Source organism: Cyprinodon tularosa, unplaced genomic scaffold (assembly GCF_016077235.1).
Source record: "Cyprinodon tularosa strain WSP-4 unplaced genomic scaffold, ASM1607723v1 ctg173, whole genome shotgun sequence".
NCBI lineage: Eukaryota > Metazoa > Chordata > Actinopteri > Cyprinodontiformes > Cyprinodontidae > Cyprinodon > Cyprinodon tularosa.
In genome coordinates this window covers 1,059,440-1,079,516 of record NW_024038559.1, presented here as the reverse complement: position 1 = coordinate 1,079,516, position 20,077 = coordinate 1,059,440, and the positions used below count along the sequence as shown (strand labels likewise).

At 40.8% G+C, this 20,077-nt stretch overlaps 1 protein-coding gene across 1 annotated transcript in view; it reads right to left on the bottom strand.

Annotated features, from left to right (window-relative positions):
• Positions 1-20,077, bottom strand: part of LOC119781263 (utrophin-like) — a gene marked incomplete at its 3' end in the record, with an annotated part of 63,217 nt that overhangs the window by 7,381 nt on the left and 35,759 nt on the right. The window contains exons 6-21 of the mRNA XM_038281673.1: positions 19,152-19,244; positions 18,084-18,256; positions 17,418-17,533; positions 16,301-16,467; positions 11,295-11,525; positions 8,577-8,758; positions 7,246-7,396; positions 6,889-7,008; positions 6,646-6,747; positions 6,273-6,380; positions 5,346-5,525; positions 4,999-5,156; positions 4,646-4,769; positions 4,464-4,551; positions 3,696-3,940; positions 3,053-3,221 (exon numbers count right to left, since the gene is read on the bottom strand). Coding sequence (XP_038137601.1) covers positions 3,053-3,221; positions 3,696-3,940; positions 4,464-4,551; positions 4,646-4,769; positions 4,999-5,156; positions 5,346-5,525; positions 6,273-6,380; positions 6,646-6,747; positions 6,889-7,008; positions 7,246-7,396; positions 8,577-8,758; positions 11,295-11,525; positions 16,301-16,467; positions 17,418-17,533; positions 18,084-18,256; positions 19,152-19,244 — 2,407 coding nt within the window. The remainder of the gene's footprint in view (positions 1-3,052; positions 3,222-3,695; positions 3,941-4,463; positions 4,552-4,645; positions 4,770-4,998; positions 5,157-5,345; positions 5,526-6,272; positions 6,381-6,645; positions 6,748-6,888; positions 7,009-7,245; positions 7,397-8,576; positions 8,759-11,294; positions 11,526-16,300; positions 16,468-17,417; positions 17,534-18,083; positions 18,257-19,151; positions 19,245-20,077) is intronic.

Sequence of the window (20,077 nt, the reverse complement as noted above, 5' to 3'; positions counted from 1 at the left end):
AAAGGGATGAAAGGACCTCGTCCCAGCCTGGTCTCGAGCTCTGTTCCTCCGATCTAGAGCAGGTCTCTGGACCGATCTCTGACCTGGTAACAGACCCTGGGGCTCAGTGGGAGAAGGAGAAGGCACTAAAGACCTCCGTGAAGGACCCGCAGCTGCCCAGGTGCTTACTGGCTGGCGATCACGTCTGTGAAGCCCTGCCAGCTGTTGCCTCGTTCTAGAGGCCTGAGCCGTACGGCCCAAGGCGTCCAGTGCTGCTGAACCAAAAAGCTCCCCCGGGACCACAGGCAGGGCCCGGAGGGTCCTCCTACAAGGCTCAGTTAGTGGTGACTGCGCCAACCAGACCTGGCGGCGAGCATGAACCAGTGTGGGGAGTGTGCGTCCAAGTTCCCTCGTCATAAGAGCAAAGGCCTGCAGAGATGCATCAACCAGGCCTTGCGTGGCATGATCCAGCGGAACAGATTCCAAGGAGGAAGACAGGGCCAGCATAAGATGGGAGAGAGAGTTCCCAATCCGGCCCATGCGGGCCCCAGAGTCATAGGCCTTACAGAGAAGGTCGTCGGTAATACGGCACTGAGGACGCGGACAACGGGCATTGGGCCGCAAGGCCTCATCAGGCGGGATTATAAGAGAGGCAATGCCCGGTTCCACCGCTGGCATCTGCCCCAAGCCAACCTTGGGTGCCTCCTGCATAGCTGCCAGGACCCTGCCATCCGTCGTCAGACGTGAAAACGCCTTGGTGTCTGACCAGCAAGCATGCAGTTCCCGCACATACTCCGCCGAGGGAGGAACCACAAAGGCAGTCTCTGACCTACTGCGCCTAAAGAAGGCGCTGGAAGCCGCAGGCTGGGCCTGAGGAACACTAATCTGTAAACGGGCAAGAGCCGTTCGAATAGCGGATGTCACAGACTCCCCCGCATCCTCCTGGGAGGCAATGGAGTCCGACCCAGAGGCCCCGGAGCCCAGCTCCGGAAGGTCCTCACAGAAATGGGTGCCAGAGGCCGCCACAGAAACGGCATCGTCGTCATTGACTGACGTTTCATCCTGCTCGGTAGGGAGAGCCGTGCCGCGATCACCAGCAGTCTGAAAGGACTGGAGGAGGGCTTTCATTTGGGCCAGCTCAGTAGTGAGATGATCCACTCTGGTGGACAACCTCCCTGCATCGGTCCGTCTAGCACGCTTTGTCGGTACCGAAGGTGCAGCCACAGTAGATCGTTTGCACACCGCTTTCTCCATCGGCAAACGAGCACGCGGCGAAGCGCCCGCCCAGTCGGTAGGCTGCTCCAGTGCAGCCAACCGATCCAGTCTGACCGACCGGGGCATGACGCGACAGTTGGGGCAAGCGTCATCTGACAGCGCCTCCCGGAGATGTTCCACACCGAGGCAGGAGGGACACAAGTCATGCCCGTCATCCGGCTGAAGTGGAGCCAGACAGGTCGAGCAACATAAATTATCCAGCATCATACTGCTGAAAGGCGTGATCAGCCTGCTACCAAGGACAAGTCAACACGAGCAGGAAACGCTACTGGCGACTCGATTATTAACTAAAGATGAACTCAGCACGAGCAGAGACGCCACTGGTGAGTTTAGGCAAACAAACTATAGAAGAACCCAACGCGAGCAGAAACGCTACTGGTGGGCTTAGGCAAACAAACTGAAAACAACTCAGCGCGAGCAGAAACGCCACTGGTGAGTGTAGATAAACAAACTATGGAAGAACCCAACGCGAGCAGAAACGCTACTGGTGGGCTTAGGCAAACAAACTGAAAACAACTCAGCGCGAGCAGAAACGCCACTGGTGAGTGTAGATAAACAAACTATAGAAGAACCCAACGCGAGCAGAAACGCTACTGGTGGGCTTAGGCAAACAAACTGAAAACAACTCAGCGCGAGCAGAAACGCTACCGTGAGTCAAAAGAGCCACAAAATTAACGTGGCAAATCAAAGCGAACAGTAAACTACTGCTGAGAAAAGAACGAAAACTTACCAGTCACCGCAGATCTGGTAAGGTGAAAGCAGCTTGTGCAGCCCCTGGAGGGCGAGACTTACCCGCAGCTCCGACCAAACCCGGTCACGGGGCTACCAGCAACAAGCAGCCAGGAAACTAGTGGTATACACAGAAGCAACCAGCTTCACACGACCACACTCCTGTACTCAACACACCTGCGCGCGAGAAGAACAAAAGTGATTGATTGCCGGGTGCCACGTGACTATATAGAGTCACGTGGGTCCCCGGCAGGTCACAGCTGACTTTGTTGTCATTAATACTCGACCTGCGCATGCGCATGAATGATCATTCAGTGCTTGAAGCACCGCCTCTGGCGGTCAGTAGGGATGAAATAGAACAGCTGTTGCTTTGGCAACAAAGCTGCACCATACTTACAAGGCTGTAGTTCTGTGGCAGTGGCAATTGGATTCAGGTCTAGACTTTTACTGAGCCATTCTAATAAACATGTCTGGTTTTTGATCAAATTAATCTTATCTACATCTGTAATGTTAGTGAAGAACTGTTGCTCTTTTGTTTCAAGTGTTGTAGGTTTTTTTCCAGGGTAGTAGGGTATTTAGCTCCATCCATCCTTATCCACTCTGACCAGCTTCCCTTCCCTAAATATTACATTCCCCTCAGAATGATGCTGCCACTGACGCATTTCACTGTGGAATAGTGAACCACCCAGAGCTTTGGATGAAGCCCAAAAGGTTTAAATTTTGTCTCATCCACTGGTGAACAGGTAAAGCCTATAGACTTCCAGCTAGGCCATTTTATCTATGCCCTTATTTATGAGCCGACTTCTGTTCTCTTTGATCTTTATGCTGTTTGTTAATTGATGTTCTCAAACAAAGCAGGCTTTTACCAACTAATTTCATTTACAAGTATCAGAGCTGAGAAAGCTTACTGCGAATGAAGATCACACTTTTGTGAAGTTTCTTTTTTTTTTTAAACAACATAATTTTAGGATCACTCCACAGCAATGTGCTACTAAATGACCTATCAAAGTAAAAGGCTAAAGAGTAATACTACTACAGCAATGGACTGTGTAAAAGCAAGCATGTTGACCTTGATTCATTTCTTCTTCTCTGTTCTGCAGCTGCTGTAGCGTGGAGGACTGATGTGCAGAAACCACAACCAGGTTGTCTTTCAGAGAGGGCACCGCTCCAAGTGTTCCTGCCTCCGAGGACAGCTGCTCCAGTTGTGGACCGAAGGCAGAGACCTGAGCAAGACGGGCCTGGGGACACAACATGAAGGAGAACGTTCACAAAAGCCTTCAGCATCCAGACATGCATCGCAGAGATTTGTCAGGAGTTTAGGAACAAATCAGCCAAAGGAAGAAACCACAGGAGTAATCGGATACTTGAACCTCAGTGGACTATTAATGTCTGCTCTACTCCAAGATCCCTGCAGATGAAGGAGCTCTGACACCAATCATAAAGGTGAGCCCAAGTGTGGGGCCCACACAGACACATGTCAGCTTGTTGCTGGCCTCCCTTTAAAACTAAATTAAGTTTCCTTCCTACCTTCCTGTGTTACAGCATTTGGCTCAGATGTTGAAGGACTAAGGTAAAACAGTTTTAGACACATTCAGTGAACAAATGCTGATTTGACAGAATAAATATGTTCCACTAGATACAGATATCATAGTAAGCAATAAACTGAGTCATCAAGGAAAGTAGAGTAAATCCTTACAAGTGATAAATCTTACCTTACATTCTCCTCTCAAATTTCTCAGCTCAACCTCCCCGCAGCTGTCTACAGGTGAAGTTTCAGCCAACCACTGGTCGTGTTTCTCCAAGATCTGGTCGAGGTCAGCGAGCTGTGCAGAAACCTGTCTGATCCGGGTCCGAGTGTGAACCCTGTCAGAAGCGGCCTGAAGCTCCCTGCCACAGACATCCCACTCGGTCTGAATCAGGTCTATGTTTTCCCTCACTGCATCAACATCCGCTCCCTCTGCAGATCAAAAAGATATTTGAAAAGTTAACACATTTGAAGCAGAAGTGTGCACCATTGTTGAGTTCGAAATGTTAAATATGCTCCAAGGTGATGCAATAAAACAGGATTTAATGGAAGAAACTCCATGGTAGAAATCCTGCTCTTGCTCCACTGCTGCTAGAGCAAAGCAGGCATATAAAGTCTAGAGTTTTACTGCATGCTTGTAGGCTTAGACATTATATTATTTATTTTTCCATAAAATACTCAAATGCACTTGTACTATTGACATTTAACACTAAATAAAATAGAAATGCCTGGAAAACATCACAGATCGTATGGAAACGACACAGCTTAAGAGGAAATTTTAATATTTATTGCAAAGTACTTTTGTTTAATCGCTGACTATTTTTTACCTAAATAAAAAACAGTTTTACAAAAGCTCATATGCATCCAACACCTCTTTTATAATTTTGTTTAAAATCTATATTTTTCTAATGTAGCATTTTCTTTATTGCATACCAGGAAAATTTGCTGTTCTTACCTCTCTCAAGTTGGTCCATCAGGGTGCGTCCTTCTTTTGTCATTTCACTCACTGCGCTTTCCTTCTCTTTTAGTTGAATCTCCAGCTCCTAAAGTAGCCAATAAACAATAATTCATACAGCATTAGTAAAGTGCAGTTTAAAATGAAACTCTCTGCCTATTCATTAATGGTTAACCTCCTACTTTTAGTTCCTCCTGCATGTCTGTTGCATCAGCTGTAGTTTCAGGATGTGTGGAGCACAGTGACTGAGCCGATGTCTTCCAGGTTTGAATCCACCCCATCAAGTCCGAGAGCTTATTTTCAAACCTGCAGGAGGTAATGTGTCAGTTTAACATTTGCACGTCTGTCTATTGTCTATTATTTAATAATAATTTAACTTTACTGATCTCACATTGGAGAAATTCATCTCTGCATTTATATTACATGGGGTTAAGGGTCTTGCTCAAAGAGCAAGAGACCACAGGATTCCAAGTTCTATGCCCTAACCAATCAGCTGCCACTCCCCCTAATATACAAGAGTATAACGTAGGCTTACAGTCGTCTGATTTCTGCATCGGTCTCCACCAATCTTTTTTTAGCAGGAGCAGGTTGGGCTAACTCCTGGTCGATAGCAGAAGAAGCAGCTGCAGCAGTATCCACCATCAACTCTTCCTCCACCTGAGTCATTCCAGCATCTGTCACAGCCTCCATTACCTGTGAGTTGGAGCATACAAGGGGGGAAAAAAAAAAGACAGAAAATCTTTACTGAAATTTAGTTAACGGAAAACATTAAAGAAAAAAAAGTAACCATGAAAAGTTTTACTATCGCCTTCTTTATTTTTCTTCTTTTTTATTAGCAAATCTCATTCAAACCTACAACAGTCAGTATTTTCGAGTACACACCTGGAAGGAGCAGTCCTCTAGTTTTTGAACCAGGCCGTCCCATCGGTGCGTCAGCTCCTCTGTGTCGGCCTCAATCTTAGCAGCTGCTTCAGCGCTTTGGAGCAGCTGCATAACATCCTGACCTGCATCAGACAGTTTATCCAGGGTCCTTCTCTTTTTCTCCATATCTTCTTTTAAAATCTAAGAGAACAAACACATATATAACCTTAATTCTAGCACCAATTAAGAATGAAAAAAGTTCAATTTCTATAGTTTAAAGGCATGTGAAATAATGAGGATACCCTATGGCAGCCTGTGAATGTGTTTGCATATATGGGCATTAAATATAAACTTGGACAATTAAAAACATAATCCAGTTTCTGTTAAAAAATAAATTCAGACAAAACTACATCTATTACCAATTAGAGGGGTTACAACCCCATGCAGCTGTATTACACAAGGTCGAAGTAATGCATATATCTCTAGCATACAATTTAAACTTCAGACACTGGATATTGGTTGCTGACTATCTAATGAAACCGGACATTTTTCTGGAAATAAATGAGTTATATGAGGCCTTCTGAAAAAAGGTTGTAGATGAGGTCTTTAAATAGTCGTTCCACTGTAAGAAAAAAAATGTCTACAATTGGTGAACATTAAACCTACTGTACATCTAAGCAATCATCAGAGCACCTTTGTAGGCCTTTGTCTGAGTTTTTGTTCCATACATAGACAATGTTCTGTAATTGTAGTTTTAATTTGAAAAAAAAGGTTAAAACTTTTCATTTAATTGCAAATTAATATATTTATTTGATGATTTAACACAAAATTAGGCCGCTATATGAAGATATTCTTTACAGGAAACAGAAAGTTGTTAGTATCCAGACTTATTCAGGAAATGAGCATAAAAGTTTCAGAAACTGAGGATAATTCGATTTTCCAACTCACTGTCAGCTGGCGCACATTAGCATTCATTTCACTGGGGTCTCTGAAGTTGCAGGTTTGTACTTGATTTAAAGCTTCTTCTTTTTCTGCCAACCAATCTCTTATCAAGCTCTAAAAGGAAAGAAATATCTATAAAATTTCACTTATAAAGTAAATAGCATTTATAGCTTTATATGCTGCATCTTTAGACAAAATAAAAATATCCAGAGCTGCAAAAAAAAATGAGAAACAGTCAATTTGAAAGAGCAAATGTATCACTTTAAAATTATTATTGCTGTATTTAAACTCAAACACTAGGTAGGATTGCTTCTTGTGTGTTGTATTAGTTAGTTTTTTTCTCAATAAACTATTTAACAGGGAGGAAAATATCTGATACCTGATCAGATAAAAGCTGCTGCCACACTAGGAAAACTTCTTGCAGCTTCTGCCACTTTTCTTCCGTCCAGCGGCACACTGCTGCCCAGCGCTCACCCAAAGACTGAAAAATATATTCAACTTAAATCAGTTTCAGGCTACTAGCAAACTGACATCCATAATCATCCATGTACGTATAGTATAGCTAGATGTAGATCTGCACGTATCAATCGTCTTTTTTCAAATTTAAAGCATGGTACCTCACCTGCAACTGCTCCTCCAGGGCAGCAGTGGCACTCTCACTGCTGTTCTCATCCACCACGACAACCATGTGCGTTAGAGAGTTGACCTTCACCTGCTCTGCCTCCAAGTCGTTCTGAAGTTCCTGATCAGGAAACCAAACAGGAAGTTAAAGGATGATGAAAACTGATAATTGTATAATTGCCTTTAAACTGAGCTGGTAGAGAATTTCACATCAACATGGAAAATGTTGATTAATTAAAAAAAAAAAATTTGATTTTAGGATTACAGCACCACAACGATATGTTGTAAGCGAATAACATCAGCTTGTACGTCTATGAAATATGCTCAAACATTGTGTTCATGGAAATAATTATATTACTTTATGTCTTTCTATCTTGTCCTTGTAGAGATCAAAGTCATCAGCTGCTGGTTCCGTCTCCATGCTTTTGATTCGCTCCTCCGTCAGCGTCAGCCAATCAGAGAGCTGCTGTAGCTGCTGCTGCTGAAGCTCCATCAGAACCTCGTGCAGCCTGGAAAATTACAGTGGGGAAAGTTAAGGACTTAGTTTTTCCACACATTAACCTTTAACTTCCTCTGAATATTGGCACATACTGGATTAAGACTCCATAAAAAAACAAGGATTTGTTTTTTTTTTGGTCTCTAGAAGAGCTCAGGGTAAAACTTGACATCAAAATTCAAAAGCAACAAGAGGAAAATCCCTTTCAACAGACACATTTAGGTTTTAATAACATGAGCCGAAGTTCATTTTGAATAGTGTCTCATTAGGGCTTAGTATTTTTTTAATAAATTCAAACAATTAAATCTTCTTTTTAAAAAGATTTAAGTTTTGAAAATTAAGATTTTTTTTCCCCATAGCTCAGTGTGACATCAGTTTATAACTTTTTTGTTCTTAGATGTGTACTAATAATTGACCGAACACGACAGCAGGAAAACTCAGCTGCAAACTTTTAGTTTGTTATATTTTTATTTTGAAACATGATTATTTAATAAGCATTTTTAAAGCTTAAATTCCTTTGCCCTTTAAATTAAGGTAACCTCTCAGAGGGAATGATTAAAATAGATTTTAGTTAATGAAAGTACTGTACATCATTTGTCTTTATGACACTTAAGGGAGGGGGGAAAACTGATAAATCGGATTTTGTAAGAGAGAAAAAAAAGAAATTTAACTTTTAAGCCATGCCAAAAAAAAAAAAGTTAGAACTGTAAATTTACAGTCTATTTTACTATTTTTCAAGGCTGCACTTTTAAAAAGATGAAATTGTCCAGTGAGCTGTTTCTAAACGACAAAAAAATGACAAATAAAATTTGTCTAAAATCTGTCTAAATGTCAACCAGTCCTATGTTATTTTGGAGAATAGAAAGATCATACAAGTATTAACAGCACAGCTAATGATGAGAAAACTAAAAGAAAGAGGAGAAATCCATGTTGGACAGCAGTAAAGGAAAACATAAAGTATTACAACTGTAATATTATTACATCCCAAATAATTATATATGGGCTCTGGGCACAGAGTGAACTTTTACCTAGACAAAAGTATTTTGGAGTTTAGACAAAACATCTGAAAAGATCCAAGTCGACCAAAACTTGCATCCAGTCAGTCATTTACAATTCTAACGATGCACACCGTTATTGTCATGACAACCAAGACACTCTGTTCTTTGCAGCTGTAGATATCTGCCTCTTCCTACCTGGCCTGGCGGTCCATGCTGGCCACTCTGAGACTCTCCCAGCGAGAGTTGAGGAGGGTCATCTGCTCTCGAATTTCCTCTTCTTCTTCCACTGTTAGGTTGCCCTGAACAATGAGTTGGTTGCCCGCCTGCAGCACATTACCCACGTTGCTCTGATGAGCCGTCAACTCCATCATAAATCCCTGAAGGAAAAGACGGGGGACAAAGTTATAGCGCAGTCCTGGATAGAAGTCTGAATACCTTTATGATGGCCAAGAATGATAGGTGATGATGTGTTTATGATTAATGTTATTTTTGATGGGGGAAAAAAAAGAAAAAAAAAAGACTACCGTATTTTCACGACTATAAGGCGCATATAAACGTCTTTTTTTCCCCCCTCAAAATGTGCGGCGCGCCCTATGTGTTACTGCAGACGTTGTTGAGACCGCTATGAGAACGTTAAAGGGGGAAGTGTGGGCGTGGACAGAAAATGCTGCCTATGGTGATTTTTAAGAGAAAGACTTTTCCGGCTGGAGTCCTTATTAAGGCAAATGAAAAGGGTTGGATGGATGAGGAGATGATGAAAGAGTGGCTGAGGGAGGTGTATGTAAGGAGACCAGGTGGTTTTTTTCCACTCATCACCATTGCTGTTAATCTGTGACTCCATGCGTGCCCATCTCACAGCCGATGTGAAAAAAAAGGTGAAACAAATGAACGCTGTGCTTGCCGTTATTCCGGGAGGTCTGACAAAGGAGCTTCAACCGCTCGACATCGGTGTGAACCGGCCGTTCAAAGTAAGGCTGCGAGCGGCGTGGGAGCGATGGATGACCGACGGAGACCACAGTTTCACGAAAAGTGGAAGGCAGTGCCAAGCAAGTTACGCCACAGTTTGCGGATGGATTGTAGATGCTTGGACTAACGTGTCTGCTGGCTCTGTTGTTCAAGCTTTCGCAAAAGCAGGCATTATTTCTGAGGAGCCGCGCTGCACAGAAAGTGACTCTGACAGCGAAGAAGGGGAAATTGGCATGTCTGATTTAGCGCAGCTGTTTAATTCAGAAACAGAGGATGATGACCTTGATGGGTTTGATTAATACTTTGTAATAAATACTTCAATAAAGCATAATCATACTCAGTTTTGCTCCCGCTCTATTTTTAAATACACAGTAGAGGTATTTAAACATAGTAGAGGACATGTACCTGTATATAAAACCCGCGCCCTATAATCCGGTGCGCCTTATGTGTGTGTTAAATACAGTAATGGCACACATGACTGAGACTGCGCCTAGTACGTTGCGCCTTATGGTCGTGAAAATAAACAAACAACTTTAATGGTTTTTAAATAAATGAGCTATGTGCAAAGGTTTGAATTCATGTGAACATTCTACAATAAACAAAAGAGTCAAAATTACATAAACAATCTCAGATGTAATCATATAAAGCAACACTAATGTTCAGTTAAGTGTGTTCCTTTTCATTTTAACCACAACCACATGATTTAACAGCCATTAGCAAGATTTTAGCATAATTCTGGATAAATATTTGTTATGGCAAAATAGGTAGAGCACTTCTAGCTTTATTGGTTTTCTGGAGTTTTTTTTTTTTTTCATGAATATTCCTTAAAGGTTTAGTACAGTTAAGGTCAAGCATTGAGGAAAAAAAAAGAAAAAAACATGCTAACCTAAATGTATTGATTTCTGAACCAACTTGCATGGAAGCCTAAACTATCTGACTCAGTCCATCATCACCAGGAGAAATAACATTTGTTTGACCAGGAACCCAATAGTGACTAACCAAAGCTGTTGAATCTACTCCTGATTGGAGCACATTTTATAGCTACATGCACTGGAAGCCAGAGGGCACTGGGGGAAAAAAAGAAACACTGTTCCATGGTAGTGGATGCATTATGCTGTGGGGCTGTTTTGCATTAAACGAAACATATTGACAAATACAGGAGGACAGCCCTCCAAAACCCTGGAGTTAGATGGGTGCAACCTGAGTATAATTCCAGCAGTATAATGATCTTAAATACAAAAGGCTGAAATATAAAATGAACTACATTTGTGGAAAGGAGGCAGAAAGTCATGTCTGAAGTTTGTTTTCAGTAAGATTTGTAACTGAATGATCGGTTATAAGTGCATTTAACAGTTCTGATTACTTTTAGTTTCTGTTTGTGAACAGTTTGTAAAAACCAGCAGAATTTAGTTTAAGCCACTTGATAAGCCAGGCTGTCAAAGAGGCTTTAGATCCTGTTGCCAGCTTTCTACTTTGACCTGGATTCTAGGCATTCAGCTTCACCAATAGTCACATTTCAGCAGAGGGAATCCATTCAAAGCCCCTTCACACACAAGCACAGACAAACTTTCACAATACACCCCTCATGTCAAGAAAGCAAGTCAGTCAATCAGTCAGCTCTGGGCCAAGAGCCTATGGAGAGCTGTGCTCTGTGACTCCATGAAGAATTCCTCACATTCCCAACAAGTACAGAGCATGTAAGGCTAGCTGTGGAAGGCATGTGTCTGGCAAACAGTGTTGGAAGTAGCAGTGAAGAGTGACAGATATCAACAAAATAGCAAGTGGGTTGGACAAGCACAGTCAACTACTATAACATCTTATTCCAAAATGTCACATCAGTTTGAGGACTATGCTATCTTTACCAGCACCAGACAATTAGAATAGGAGCTAAATTGTTTAAGTTTGTTTTGGTTCAAATCCTCTGTCAGCAAATCTCTCTTCTCCTACCTCATGTGTGTGGAACTGCTCTTTAACTTCTTCCACGTCGTCCGACACCTCATCCTGGACATGCAGGGCATCCTCAGCAGACAGCAGCCAAGTCAAAACCTCCTCCAGAGTCGTCTGGTAGCCGTCCAGGTCCACTTCCAGCAGGCTGTCGTCCATCTCGCCCTCCGTCTCTGTAAGGGTGCTGGGGGTCTCGGGACGTGGGCTGCTGCCGGCCTCCTCTGTCTGCACAGTCTGTGAAATATAGACTTCCTGTTAGGTCCTCATCTGATCATGTTATGAAAGTTTCCACGCCACTTGAACCTGTTAAATATTTTAACTGACAGACCAACATAAAGAGCTGAATATTTGTTAATTAGGGGGATAAATTAGACATGTTTTACTGTTTTAGTAGTCTTTGTTTTTTAGTGATTTAAGACGTCATCGAAAGAGAGTGGGAAGATATACAGTTACTGATGGAGTCCTCCAGTTGCCTCAAGGACAAAAACCTCCATAAAAGCTGAACACGTCACAACAGAGTCACACAGTGGAGCTAAAATCTGAAAAAAAAGGACAAGCATATGTTGAATACCCCTAAATAATCAAGTGCAGCCAACTTCCCACAGAGTTCACCTGATTAGTAGATAAAGTTCATATGTGTGTAATTTAATAATTTAATCTCAGAATAAATGCAGCTCGTCTGAATGTCTCCAAAGTTTCCAAGAGAACACCAGTGAGCTGCAGCCAAAAGAGCGACTCTCTGGAGATCTAAACTGAAGTGAAAAAGAAAAATCTGCAGACAGGATAACTCATAGTTCCAATGTCATACAAATCTGGCCTTTCTAGAAGAGCAGTAAAAAGAATTTAAGTCCAGCTTAAATTCAGATGTGCAGTCTGCCTCCCCAGTAGTTCTCAGAATGCTGGTAAGAGTTAATGGAAGGATTGAAGATTAACGCAGTCAGGGAAGAAAAGTTTTTAGAAGATGCAAGTCTTCAGACTGCAGCGCAAGTGGACAGCCTCTGAATCCTAAGACAAACTCGCAGTGGGAGAGCCTAGATAAAAGCTAATTCCTATGCTTGTCCAGTTAGAATCTATACATAAATTTTATTGAGAATTAAGGAAAGACTTTGCTTCCAAACACACAGCTGGACTTCAGAAGAAGGATGCCACATAGAACAAAGGACTCCACTATACGTCACAACTGTTCACTGTTTAAATTATGTTTGCAGTTGTTGCAAGAAACATTCCTGCAGTATGCATATTTTTGGAAAGCACCACATTAAAACTCATGTTTAATGTCTATAACATCCATTACACACCCATCATTCATTATTTCTAACTTTAGTTGCATCAGCTGAAGAGTCTTTAAATAGAAACAGACATTTAGGAAGGGGGAGGTGTAGCCCTGGAGAGCCCATAGTGACCTCTCTGTCAAGTTTAACAACAGCTTCCCTATTATGGGATGGGATGAACACTGCATAGGGCTCATCCTGCTTTTAGGAATAGGACACTGCGTCACAAATATATATAAATCCAAGATGGAGCGCTCAGTCGGAGAAATGGATGAAAAGGCTTCAGACAGGAAACAGAGAGAAAGGGTCCGGAAAAGGTGTTTAAACCTCTGTATTCCAAACCGTTTAGAGAAAGCTTTCGTGGATTGTGTTTTTGTTTTTTTCTGGAGGGAAGCTCAAAGGAACTCAGCTAATCTGTCTGTAGCGGAACAGGATAAACCCTTGCAGCACCAGCAGGCATGCCAAGTCAAACAGGACAGAAATCCTAGCGTGTGTGTAGAGACTAATACAGTGAAAAGTTAAATGGACCTTTGTTTTGGGGCCTGAAATTGCACAGTTGCAGAAGCATGAGTGGTACACTCCAAAAAGGTCAGCAGCTGAAAATATTCACTGGCCTTTTAGACATTTGGCAATAAGAACCAACGGCAGACTGTGTTGACGCCATTGTTGGATGCAGAAGTAACCAGGGGAGTGACTAAAGAGGAATTACTTTATTTAAAGACCTGAATGGCTGTAAAAAAAAAAAAAAAAAAAAAGGCCTTTCACTGCCCTCATAAAGCACTATAATACATCCTTATCATAGTTTCATTCAACAATATTACAATATGAAGCGCTCGGCGTATCATCAACATCAAACCCTGATCTAAAAACCCAGGTTGGGATCTTAAACTTTGACAACTTTTATTGTCATTTTGCGAACACATAATGTATAAATTTTACTTTGTACAGTTTTCAGACAGCAGTTCGTCTCTAAAAATACACGGCATTAAAAACAAAGGTGTTTTCTCAGTCCTCCGAATGGCAGGGCTACTGGTTCTATCCATGCATACAGAGAAAAAATGTTGCAGGGAAGTTAAATCCCTTTGGACAGATCAGAGTTTCATTTAAGAAGAATTTTTCCAGAATGCAGTCCAGGGTGTGTTAAGTATTTGCCTACAGGTAATAAAAACCTAAGAGGCGGTTTGGGGATTTTCTGACGGACCAGAAGCTTTGCCATGAATAAAATCAAAACATCTGGTTCAAAAAGGACTAAAAAAAAAAAAAGACTACCAGTTTTTGCAGAAATATTCTGAGACATGAGATTGTTAGGTCCAACCAATGTTGTGCATATACAAGAACAAGTATAAGAATCAGCAGGGGAGTCCATCCATGTGGATTTAAGTGACAAACAAAAGTGCAGCAGCAAACTGATTTCTACCCTCTGCTTCTACTCTACCCAATTCATCCCCTCCGGTTTCCTTCCATCCCATTTACAGCCCTATGTTTCCAGTGTGCAGCATGGTCTGTTCAGTAATGTCAGAGGAATGAGTCATGGTTCTGCTCCCAATTTGCCCGTGCCCGCTGTGCTTTTCACAAGCATAGCTGGAGAGAACGGAGGCAGCTGGGTTTTTTTTGTTAAAGGTGGGACTGACTCATTTTGTCCAGAAGCAGACAAAATATTATAATACTAATGGCTTTCAAACTAAATGTAAACTAAGCATTGCAACTAGAGTAGGAGAAAAGCTACAAGATTTTCTTTCCATGCACTGGTTCCAGCTGTTGGAGTCACTGGACTAAGTTTTCTTTAAATCACTTCAGTTGGAAACATGATAACCAGGGTTTTGCTGCTGAAAAAAGTTCCCGCATCAGGGGTGAAACAATTGTTAAAAACAGGATTAGGGCGTGCCAGTGGCGCAGGGGTTAGCGCGGACGACACAAGAACCCAGGTTCGAATCAGACCTGTGGTCCTTTGTAGGATGTCTCTCCCCCTCTCTCATACCCCCTTTCCTGTCAGACTACTGTCGAAAAAGCGAACCACTAGTGCCGTAAAAACTCGAAAAAACAAAAACAAAAAAAGGGTTAACCATTAAAGAACACCAGCTGGAAGAAAGAAGAATTGGATCTCAGAAAATAGAAATTAATCAAATCAAAGCAGTTTAAAGTATTTACTCTCAAATCATTTCAGGTCACTCAACATGAACTGTTATTCAAAGGTGAAACATTTAACGCAATAATATGATCAAATGTACAAATATGGAAAGTATGCTGTTTAAACTGACTAGCAGTCATATGGAATAATGACCAGGACGATTTTTACTTATTTTAACATTAAAGTTAATGTTGGGCTGGAATTTTGATCCATTTCTCAAGGTAGAACTGGTGTAAACAATTCTGTAGGCCTCTTTGCTCTTGCTCTTTGATTTTTTTCATATTTGTCCCTAATATTTTATAAAGTGTAACAGTCCTTTCTACATCAAAACACCAAAACAATGATGCTACTATCTCTGCTGAAATTGGTCCACACCAGCACGACCCCAGAAGGATAATTCTGGTGTAGAAAAATTAAAATTTGCATTTGGTGGCACTTTAGTCAGAGAAAGAGGTTAAACTATGGGTGTCCAAACTTTGTTTTTGTCTTTCATTCTGATTTAATGTACAATTTCAGAGCAGGAATTTGCTAAAAACCTTATTTGTGCATCAAATATGCTTCTGTCTACAAAGCTGCATACCAGCTGTGGATCTTTTGGCGTTTTTGATCCATCAAGTTTCATCCACTAAAGAAAACCTTAAGTATTTCATAAAACAGACGTACCATGTATGTGTGAGAAGCTCAAAAGGCAGCCTTAAGTATAACTTTTAATACTTTTGATTTTGATGTGTGTTTCTTGGACGGTTAATAAAATAAAGTATGTAAGAATATACCTGTTTACACTGCACTGCAGATCAGTTTTTCTGAATAAATTAGAAAATGCTTAAATCAATCACAATAAATCACAATCTGGTGTTTACAGCAGCACAAAGATTATAGAAAATATGGTCACACAAATGTGGACCTTAGAAAAATATAAATAAATTATAAGAATAAGATAGTAGTGAATAGTTTAAATATAAAACAATATAAAACACTTTGAGCAAAATAATAAACCTTTTTCTTATGCTGACCTTCCTATAGAACCATTTGAAGTATTTGTCTTCTCCAGTAAAGGCTGTAGTTGTTTGCTTAACAGACATGTAGCTCACAGCTCAGAAATTGTAGTTCTATAAAAGCTTTACCTTAATACAAGTGAGCAGTAGCACTCCTTAAGTTTCCTTTCCATTACCCTTTTCCTCTTAAATTTGATTTTTTTTTTTTATGGGTGGAAAAGTATAGTGGCCTTCTTTCAGGCTGCTGGCAAACAGTGCTTGGAAAGAAGGGTGGTGTTATGTTACTTTATGGCTCACAGCATCACAGTAAAAATATTTTACTGTAAACTAAAGGAAATATCATGACAGAATAGCAAATAACCTTTTAAATCCTCAGTATACCTTGATGCTTATAAAAAAACCTAATGCATACTCAGAACATTTACCTTGCAAACATAGATTGAATATCAAAGTTAACAGCTGAAACATAACTGGGATGTTACTGATGCTGACAAAATAGTAAAACAAAGTATAGAGGGATGCAATTACTGCAGGTTATTAATAGAACTTTGATGGATTAGAACCCAGATTAAAACATACGGCTGGAAAAACTGAGATAAAACATTTATACTTTACCTGCATACTGACTCCTGGACTCGACCCTTCAGCTCCTACTTTGTATTTGCGAGGCAGTGTCTCTACCTCTCTGATAGCCTCCATGCTCACATCCTTGGGCAGCACGGCGAACAGCGAAGTAACGTACATGATTATGGACTTCTTATCTGGTAACTGCACCGCCACATCTGAGGTGTAAAGGATAGCGAGTCGGAAGAAAGCACACAGATGGAGAAGCAGAGAGATCAAGATACGGTACGGGAGGCAGGAGGTAAGAAAGAGGAGATAAAAAGGGGAAAATTGCATGAAAGGAACCAAAGCATGAGTGGACAGGGACAGCAGGTAAAGGTAACAAGAGAAGATTAAATGAAAAGGAAGGTGAGAGTGAGATAAAGAAGCAGGTTGAAACAAGTTAAACCACTTAAAAAAAGACTTTGATATGGGTCAGCTGGAAAACAGCTCAGGATATCTATACGAAAATGAGATGAGAGATGATCTGAGACAACTTCAATGAAATGAATCCACTGTTAATTCAGTAGCTGGCAAGACTTAAAAGTAGAATTTATTATAACAGACTATGCTCTTATAGGAAATACTTGAGATCAACAGTGTATGGAAGTTTAACTCTACAGAGCTTGCAAAAGTATTCGTATTTTCCATGATAGATAAAAATATTTAACTGTGAAGTTTCAATTCTAAACTACTAAAGAAAACCATCCCACAGCATAATGCTGCCACCGTTGTGTTCCAGTGTGGCTGGTATGATTAGTTCAATATATACAAAGTTAAGTTTTTCAACATGTAGCTTTTTCCATCTAACTTTCAAGATACAATGTTGATCTTGTTTGTCATCATTGGTTTTCTTTTGCCTTTATTCCAACCGTGGAGGCCTTCATAAGATAACTTGAGACAAAAGAGATTTAGATTACCTACAGATTGACTCCCTTTATCAATCTGTTGACTTCGCAGTAATCTGCATGACCCATTTCTATAAATCCTTTTTGCTTTAATTGCACAAACACTACTACTACTCTATCTTATGTTAAAATTCCAATAAAAGGACTATTCTTTGGTTACCAGGCACCTGCAATGGGACACTATCTAGCTACTACTGTAGAAAATGTATAGAAAGCGTTACCTTCAGGGTCCAGGAGTCTCTCTATAGCTAGCTGGTTTTTGGCAAAGGTGAAAGCATGGTCGAGTCTCTCCACAGGGCTCATTTTGACCACCTGATCCCAGCTAAACGCACCTGGCCTTCAGAGATAGAGAGACGGAAATACAGTTAAAGAGGGAGAGAGAAAGCCATAAACACAGACTCTGAAAGTCGGTTTAATCATAAATATTTCAACACTTTACAAACGGTATAAAAATAATGATTTTCTGGGCAGTGGTTGAATGTGAGGGGGCGAGGGTGTGGAATGCGTGTTCAGTGATCCAACTAAAGCCTAGGCCCAGTTCTAAACCAACACTGGAGGTTCTCACAGCTCACAGGCCAGAGCGTGTCACCATTACTAAGGACAAGGGATTACATAAAGGGGGAAAATACCCCCAACCCCCCCTTCTGTCTTTCACATGCAACAGCTAACACAGCGTAAGTAAACAGTGACACAGCAGAGCCTAAACAGAACAAGCCATGCAGTACACACACACAAACACACACACACACCCACTACAGATGCTGACCTGTCACCCTACATCCCCTCAGCCTCTCAGTAAAAAAAAAAGGCTGCAAACCATCTGTTGAATTCATTTCTAATGTCGGTGAGCATGACATCAATATCATGCTAATTCCAGGAGGGCTCACCTGAAATGGTGGAGGATTGCGTTCAGGGCCAGTCCGTCAGACCAGCTGGTGGTGAAATTCAGCACGTTGACTTCCGGGTACGAGCGTGTGCATTGCCGTACCCAACTCAGCAGGATCTTCTCGCTGTTAGTCTGCTGCAGGTTGGACATGATGTCCTTCATGATGTCTTTCACCTGCAAAAAGAAATAATGAACTTATGAATAATAACTCTATAGTGCTGGAAACAAGGTTCTCAGAATGGTTCCCTGGATTTTTGTCCATTACTGTTACGAACTGATATTGTAGAGCCAGATGTGGCTAGCTTGATTCCACTCGTTTCAGCTCATTTCTCTCCACCATCTTCTTTGTGACAAATTTATTCACAAAATTTAATTTCCTTGATCATATTTTCAAATTGCTTTAATATGATTACTTCACATTTTTTTGATATCTCCAGCAGCAAAATCATGATACAACAATAAGGCTGCTACCGCTGTGCTTCACCATTGTGATTTTATTCACAGACTTATAAACTTTTCTCTTAATCATACTTTTTTTCTCCAATTATAACCGCCCCCCAATTTTGAGGTGCAAAACTACACATCTTTAAATAATTTAAACCTCAAACTATCTAAAGGTACAGTAATATTTTCATGTCCTACTGACCAAAACTGTAAAAATGTTTCGTCTCATTTAATTTCAGACATTAAAAAAATATATTTTAAGTATCTAAGTACTTGGTTGACACTTTTTAGTCTTTCCAAAGCGTCCGTCTTAAGTATTATAAACATAATTGAACAAGAATAAGATGCACAATAACAAACCTTCATTCAAATCAATTAGACAATAATAAAGCGATAGAAAACCGCATCGGACAGGAAGCAGCTGTTCTTATTTTCAGCTAATGAAACTGACAAAGCAGTGGATGATTAGCATGTTAACATGGATGAACGCATGTATGCGCTTTAATTTTAGAGTTTCCATCATCGTTTTCTCTGATCCCTCTGGAACATCAGAGGACAGTGAGTTATTTAAGCAAACACTAATGAGACTCTGTGTACATTTGCAGCCTTTGTGGAAAGTTCTCACCTGCCAGTGAAGAATAATGCTCCAGATGAGACCTAATGTCAGTTTGTGGTTTCCATCAACAATGTCGGTCCCTCCAATGTTTACCAGATCAACCTGTGAAAAGAAAGAAGATGCTAAACCTTTGTTAGACAGTGACACTAACATTAAATTATTTATAACTTAGCTTTTCGTGTTAGCATGTCAACTGCAGCTGGATAAATTAGTTTTCTCCAAAACATGAAGAGTGTACGGTCTGTCACAGCTCAGTGCATCTAACTGCTGTGTTCTCAGGGATTATATTGGTTCAGTTATATTAAACCATCACAACTACCAAAGTGGGATGAAGCCAAGATAATTAAGTTTATATGTAAATATGTCTGGGCTCCGAACCATAGAGTGGAGCAGAACCCCAATTATTCACGGTTATTTCTATACAGGCACAGCTCTCTTTACCCAAATGCTGACGTCATTAGAGTAAACTGGGAATTTTTTACCCACCTCCAAATGCAGCGCTGAATATATTCAGCTTCATTCACCATCTTAAACCAGAGATTTAACATAATAACAAATATCTACTTTAATTTCAGTACCTTTATTGACAAAGTTAGAGCATGCAGAGGGAATTATATTGCGCTAGTTTTTCTATATGATTTAAATCTATGAAGGGAGAGAGCCCAAGTAGACAACTCAACCCATATTTTGTCCCATATACTCAATTAAAATTATTCAGCTTTAACATAACATCAGACTATTATAAAAGTTAAAGGGAAACTCACCCCAAAATTTCTTTTATTGCTAGTAAACAATACGTAAACGTCACGTATGTCTTACAATTCTATCTACATATCCCAGACATTATCTTTCGAGACGTGATCTTCCTAATATTTAACAAGCATACCACCACTGATATTGAAACAGTATTGCTGCTAGAAAGATTCTGTGACATC